At 36.5% G+C, this 7212-nt stretch overlaps 1 protein-coding gene across 1 annotated transcript in view; it reads right to left on the bottom strand.

The window, feature by feature from the left end:
• Nucleotides 1-3265: 3265 nt before the first annotated feature.
• Nucleotides 3266-7212, bottom strand: part of LOC107699450 (uncharacterized) — a 29895-nt gene continuing 25948 nt past the window's right edge. Inside the window, exons 5-9 of the mRNA XM_016500706.1 lie at nucleotides 6707-6795; nucleotides 6457-6534; nucleotides 6042-6209; nucleotides 3954-4014; nucleotides 3266-3866 (exon numbers count right to left, since the gene is read on the bottom strand). Coding sequence (XP_016356192.1) covers nucleotides 3340-3866; nucleotides 3954-4014; nucleotides 6042-6209; nucleotides 6457-6534; nucleotides 6707-6795 — 923 coding nt within the window. The 3' untranslated portion in view covers nucleotides 3266-3339. The remainder of the gene's footprint in view (nucleotides 3867-3953; nucleotides 4015-6041; nucleotides 6210-6456; nucleotides 6535-6706; nucleotides 6796-7212) is intronic.

Genomic DNA, 7212 nt, shown 5'->3' with positions numbered 1-7212 from the left:
TGATATAAATAATTTTCACAACAGATATATTGAAATGGTTTGTGTTTTGATCATTAAAGTTTAAAATATGAAATAATGGAATATATTTTGTTAAGATAAAAGAAAATTCTGGACAAAAGGTAGGCTAAATAAATCTATACATAAAAAGCATTTGAAAAGTAGTGAAAAACGACGAAGGCATGGACAAAGTTTCAAAGACAGTTTTAATGTGACCTTCATATAACAAAAATAAAAATTTTGATTTTTTTTTTGTGCTTCACATTGAAGAAAGTCCTATTATGTATTATACAAATGAAATGCACACATATTAGGGGTGGGGGGAAATCAATACAGCATAGTATCGCGATATTTTCTGTGGCAATACTGTATCGATACACGGACGCCAAGTATCGATCTTTTATTATACTATTTGGTAGAATAACAAAATCAATTTATTTACAGTCCACTAGATGGTGGTGTTGAGTTTTTTTCTAAAATCCTTTAATGCACGGCAAGCTGTTGATTATCCCGTTTATTCCATGGTAATTTGTCAGTATTGACAATTTAAAGCTGTTTATGATGTTAGCAGCGCAATATTTAACCGGAAGGGTAAAAATGAGTTATTTTCGTCAGTTTACGGCTCGTTAGCTCTAGCTTTCTGCCCGCTTCAAATCAGATACAGAGATGAAATAGAGCGGTAAGACCACATTTATTTGAATGAATTATAGCATTTATTTGAATGAATTATCGATCGAGAGAGAGATGACAGGTGTGTGTGAATTACCTGCGTCTGTGCGTCTCTCTCTACAAACGATGAAGCTGTTTAGTTACTTCGATTTTACCTCGTTGCTGAGGAAGATAATCAAGAGATCTAGTATCTATGTTATTTTATTAATAAAAGTCGCGGGGCAGCACCGACAATAAGTTTCTGTGTGTGCGCAATGCGATCTGCAATCTCCGACCTCTCTCCCTCTCACTGTGTTATGTGCGAGTGGTGTGTGTGTGTGTGTTTGTGTGTGCATCAATTAAAGCAGCGCATTAATATAAAACGGTGATTAAACTGGCTTGGAAGTACATGGAATGAATGAAAGTAAAATACTAAGAGCACAGCAGTGCATAGTATACCTGTTGTAGCACATTGTTTACTTTAAGAGTAAGTTCTGAAAAAAAAGAAAAGAAAGTTAAGTTGTTCCTGTGGCTCAGTGGTAGCGCATTGCGTTAGCAGCGCAAAAGGTCGTGGGTTCGATTCCCAAAGAACACACATACTGGTAAAAAACAAAACAAAATGTATAGGCTGACTGGATAAAAGCCTCTGCTAAATGCATTAATTATAATTAATTAATTATAAATTAAGAGTACGTGTAACATCTAATTTAAATGTAACATTTTTATTTTAATGTAAGACTATGTTTTATTTATTTTAAATTTAACTATTACTTTCAAATGCCCCAATTGCTGAAGGGTCTGCACAACTTTTTTGTTCAAGTTCAAGTTGCATTGTTCAAAATACCTGTAGTAGCACGGCAGTGCATACCTGTTTACATTTAATTAAGGTTGACTAGACTAGACTGTAATACAAATAGTTGAGTTTGCCAGGTGCATACAACATTTATGACAGGTTTTCATGAAAGTGTTGGTCAGTTTGTCTGCTTGACAATCCCATTTTGCACTGCAACAATAAAACTGAAGTGAGATAAACAAACAAAAAAAATCTGTTTAGTTAAAACAGATGTTGCCAAAGTTTTCATTTGGGGACATAATTTGAAGTTGGAAAAAGGTAATAAATTGCAATATATTGCAGAATATCGCAATATATTTAAAATCGCAATAATATTGTATCATGACACAAGTATCGTGATAATATCGTACCATGGGGCCTCTGGTGATTCCCACCCCTAACACATATGTATAAAAATATGCATTTTTTATTCATAGTAAATTAGACTACTCCTATGCTGCACTTATTTACACATTCATATGTAAAGCAAAGTTCATACATTCACATACATCGACATCACCTTTAAGTACCATTATGGCAAATTCACATCAAATCCCACGTGGTTATACGTTTAATCACAGTTTCTCAAGATTTGATGGCAATGGTTTTAATCCTACAGTTTATGTTTTTTCCCACATCTGCCTTCTACAAGATAATCCATTTTAAGCCACTAAACAGTGAGTCAAGACTCAAAATTGGTCAAAAACACTTCATCACAGTGATTTCAAACTGCCATTCAAAGACTTGCACTCAAATAAAAGTGTCAGTGTCACAATTTTGGGATTTTGTGTACATGGTATTTTTGACAATAGCAGTGCGTTCATTAGATGAACCTATCATCATGACCTCTATAGGCATTGTACTTGGTCGAAATCAGCTGTCATATGTGTATCCTAATAACAACCCTTTGAGAGCCTCAAAATGTGAACTACAATTTTTAACAATTACATTTTTTTGTAAACATGAATGCAATTAAAGTTTTTTTTTTTGTGTCGTACGAATTTGAATAACTAAAATCTGGAAAGTCTGAACATGGGAAAACCAAAATGATGTCAATAAACACAGACAACATGCAATTTCAATGGTAAACAAAAGAAAATCACAAATGAAAACAGGAAAAAAAAAAGATAATTCTGCTATCTTGCTATTGAAGTATAAATATCACAGTCCTTAATAATACATGACAAAATCACCAATCATTCCAAATATATAGTAAAACACTTGGTAACACAAATATACATGTTACTGATTTGGAAAAACTTTTTCAAACTTTTTCAAACATTTGAAAAATGCTTAGATACATATAAATGCTATAAATCAGTCAGTATGTTGTCCAAACACAAATAATATTCAAACAACGCCACTTAAAGGAATAATTCACTCAAAATCATCATTTATTAACCCGCATGCAATTCCATCTTACAATGGTCACCAAAACTGTCTGGTTACCATCATTCTTCAAAATATGTTCCGCAGAAGAAAGAAACTCATACAGGTTTGGAACAACATGAGGTTGAATAAATGATAAAATAATTTTAATTATCCCTTTAAAGGGATAATTCACCCACTAAACCTGTATGCTGCTGAACACAAAAGAAGATATTTTGAAGAATTTTGCTTACCAAATAGTTGCAGTTAGCCATAGAATTTCATAGTATATTTTTTCCAAACCATGGACGTCACTGTCTACCAGCGACTGTTTGGTTACCAAAATTCATCAAAATATCTTCTCATCAACTAAAAATAATCAAAACTCATACAGGTTTGGAACAACATGAGGGTGAATAAATAATGACAGAATTTTCCATTTTTGGGTGATCTATACCTTTAAGACGTCCAGCTGCTTAAACATCTATCTAATATCAACTCACACCTCTTTCTTCACTGTTTACACTCACAGTAGACATGTCTGATTGCTCACTGCTGCGACTGGACGGCCGTGATTGGCTAACAGCCCCCTGTGAAGGAGAGCCATATGTGACCGGCACGGGGAAACTGGGGAGTAAGATGATCTGTGCATCTGAGTAATATGGAGATGTTTGAATACCAGTGGGATAGTAAAGAGGGTAATCTGCGATTAGCATCCTTCTCTGGATATGAGAGACAGTGGGCTTACCCAGTGGGTCGTACCCAGACGGTAACAGATATGATGGGAAATGATGGAGTGCCATTCCGTAGCCTGCCCTGTTGTCCACTGCTACATTATGGTGTGTCAGTGGCAATGTTTGCAGTGTTTTTTCATTGCTGTTCATCGGTGACTGACGTTCTGAAATGCTGTCCGCTGACTGACTTCGCGGTAAAACTGGAGTCACAGGAGAAAGTGACGCACTGCGCTGAAAAGTGGGAGTCATTCGGGGAGAATGGTTGGAGCTGCCAGGGGACAGAGAGCCTAAACAGGAGAGCAAAAACGGAGTTAAAACTTTAAACAAGGTGTTTAGAAATAAATTCACTCTAGTAATTTTAGAGGGATGCCTACCGTTACTGCTAGTTTTCACAGTGCAGCTGCGAGTGCCTCTCCCACGCAGCACATCAGATACCTTAAAACAAGACCACATACAGTATATTCTTGTTTAGATGAGTTACAGAAGTTGTGGTGATAAACATGGATGGATTATGAGGCTAATGGGGGTTTTACGAGCTGAGAGGCCTGGAGTGGACTGACACAGGAAATAAGGCTTTTATAATGTAACATACTGACAGATGAATAGAGCTTGACTGTTTGATGATGTGGAGATTCTATAAATGATATTTATCCCAGATACTCTATAAAAACAAAACTATTATAATATACAAAGTAAAGCAAAAATTCTCAAGTTAAAGCATTTTAGGTATAATTTCATATAGAATTTTGTAATTATGTTAAATAAAGTTAAAATGCAGAGATTTTAAAGGGATAGCTCACCCATAAATGAAAATTCTGTCATTAATTACTCACCCTCATGTCGTTTCAAAGCTGTTAGACCTTTGTTCATCTTTGGAACACAAATTAAAATATATTTTTGATGAAATATGAGAGCTCCCTGACCCCTGCATTGATAGCAAGGGGACTACCAAGTTCAAGGTCCAGAAAGGCAGCAAGGACATCATTAAATTAGTCCATGTGACATCAATGATTCAACTGTAATTTTATGAAGCTACGAGAATACTTTTTGTGCTCAAAGAAGACATAAATTACGACTTATTCAGTTTATTCTTTCACAAGAGTACCACGATGCATGTGTGTGCATTCCTCTGCTTGAAAACAAGCCGCAGCGCATGCAGGTTCTACATCAGAATGCCAGCTCCTGCCAGCAGGATCACACGCATGCAGTGTGGTACTCTCGCGAATGGCGGAAGAGAAGAATTGTTGAATAAAGTCATTATTTTTGTTTTATTTGCTGTCTATGCAGGGTCAGAAAGCTCTCGGATTTGTGTTCTAAAGATGAACGAAGGTCTTACAGTTTTGGAATGATATGAGGGATTAATGACAGCATTTTCATTTTTGGGTGATCTATCAATTTTAAACCCAAATGTGGAATGTAATGTTGCAATTATTATTTTTTTTATTTCTTACAAGAAAGGGTCTCCATGTGGCTTCATACAACTATAATCGATCTTTGGTGACATGTGCAACTGGTAATTAAAGGGGTCCTATTATGCTTTTTCACTTTTTCAACTTTAGTTAGTCTGTAATGTTGGTGTTTGAGCATAAAAAAGATCTGCAAAGTTACAAAGCTCAAAGTCCACTTCAAAAGGAGATATTTTATTTAACAGAAATCACTTTTCAAAAACTACAACGAACGACTCGTTTGGACTACAACGCATATTTTCCGGGATTTGTGATATCACAAATATCGACGAATGGGACAAGACCTGGTTGAGCTGCACTAGAGAAGGCAACGAGTGTTATATCACTATGTTGGAGACACGCTAGCTTTCCCAAGGCAGACGAACTTAGAGTGGTTACAATCATCTGGGTTTAAATCGCACTCAAATTGATTTGATATTGACGCAATATTTACACTAATGCTCGCAGGCGGCTGTGGTAAGGGGCATGACATTTCCCAGACCAGGCGCCGAGTGCTGCCAATCACAACACACACTGGCCCAGCTAACCAATCACAACACATTTCGTATTTCAGAAGGCGGGTCTTCATTTGATACAGGAACTATTCGAGCTGTTCATGCCAGACTGGGGAGAGAGGTGTTGTAATAATGTAAAATATGTGAAAAATAATGTGTTTTTCGAACAACCTAGTATGAGAGCCTGTTCTAGTAAACCCCCAAAACAAAATCAAGACTTTGTAAAAGAGCATAATAGGACCCCTTTAATATGCAATAAAACTGAGCAATGAAAGTTCTGTGAATCACCACTTGTAGGCAGTGTCTGCATATTATACATACTCTGCTGAATCTATTGACTATTATAATGAAAGACTAAAACAACCTTCTGTATTTTTGTCACAATGATGCTGATGAACAGAAAAAAAAACACTTTATATTGTAAATAAATACATCACTAGGCAAGACTAATTAATATACGGTGTGTTTCCAAATACACTAATGCCATTCTTTCAGTTCTTACCTTTTTGTTTTTTGCAACCATGATGGCAGTGTCATTGTGGTTGTTTTTCAGACTACTGTCAGCTCCATCTTTCAGCAAGACCCTGACAATCTCTATATGACCTCTGCCACAGGCGCTGTGTAACGCTGTGTTCCCACTGTAAGACTGAGTGTTCACATCGCACCCACTCTGAAGGAGACAGCACACAGAAAAAGACACTATGAACATTAATAACTGCCCATAACACACAGACAAAAACTGAGTAATAGATTTCAGGCTTATTTGTTCATCCTTGTCCTTACCAACAGAGAAGTACAAGATAAAAATGAAAGGAACAGATTGTGACAAAAGTGATGACTCATTGGTACTGACGTGTGAAGTGTGAAACAACTCAACAGAAAAAAACATACACAAATATATATACATGCACACTCACCTCGATCAGAAAGATAACCATGTCAGTAAAGTTGTTTTCTACAGCATGAACCAGTGGACTTCGACCACTCTTATTATCCTGTGATAAAAGAGTAAAAAGAGACACAATAAACAAATACTGTGTGCGGTAAACCCTAGCGATCATAATACATAACTCACTTCAGAGGAAAGGAATAACTCATGCATGAGTAAAATATAACAACACATCGGACAACATAACAGGTAGTGGAAATTATTACAAACTCACTGACCCCAGCATTGATTTCAGATCCGTTCTTCAATAAGATTTTTGCCAACTTTTTATCTCCATTCTGCACAGCCAGGTGAAGGGGCGTCAGACCTTAAATAAGACATTAAAGGGTTAGTTCACCCAAAAATGAAAATTAGCTTGTGATGGCACTCACCCTCGATGCACACCTCTGAGATATGCTAGTCTCGCGAGTTTGTTTACAGGAGCAAAGGAAGCAAAGTTTCCTTACTTTAGCAAAGGAAAACCAGTCTCCTCTTGGCTTATGTCGAAATCCTCTGACATTTTTCTTTACAAATCCTCATTTTGTACTTCTAATTCGTGACCGGCATTTTGTTTTGTTCTCTCTCCACGCTTGTCACTAATCACGCAACGCCGACGTCTTACATCATCCGCCGGAACGCCTTCCGCATATGACAGAATACCGGAAGTGAGAGAAAAATGTTTATAACGTGAAATATGGATATTTTTCTTACAAGAAAAAATATTTTTCCCCCCCCCCCCCTACAG

This window comes from Sinocyclocheilus anshuiensis, unplaced genomic scaffold (genome assembly GCF_001515605.1).
Source record: "Sinocyclocheilus anshuiensis isolate Anshui unplaced genomic scaffold, SAMN03320099.WGS_v1.1 scaffold670, whole genome shotgun sequence".
Classification (NCBI taxonomy): Eukaryota; Metazoa; Chordata; class Actinopteri; order Cypriniformes; family Cyprinidae; genus Sinocyclocheilus; species Sinocyclocheilus anshuiensis.
Note: the sequence above shows the minus strand (reverse complement) of the source record. Positions and strands in the feature narration are given on the sequence as shown.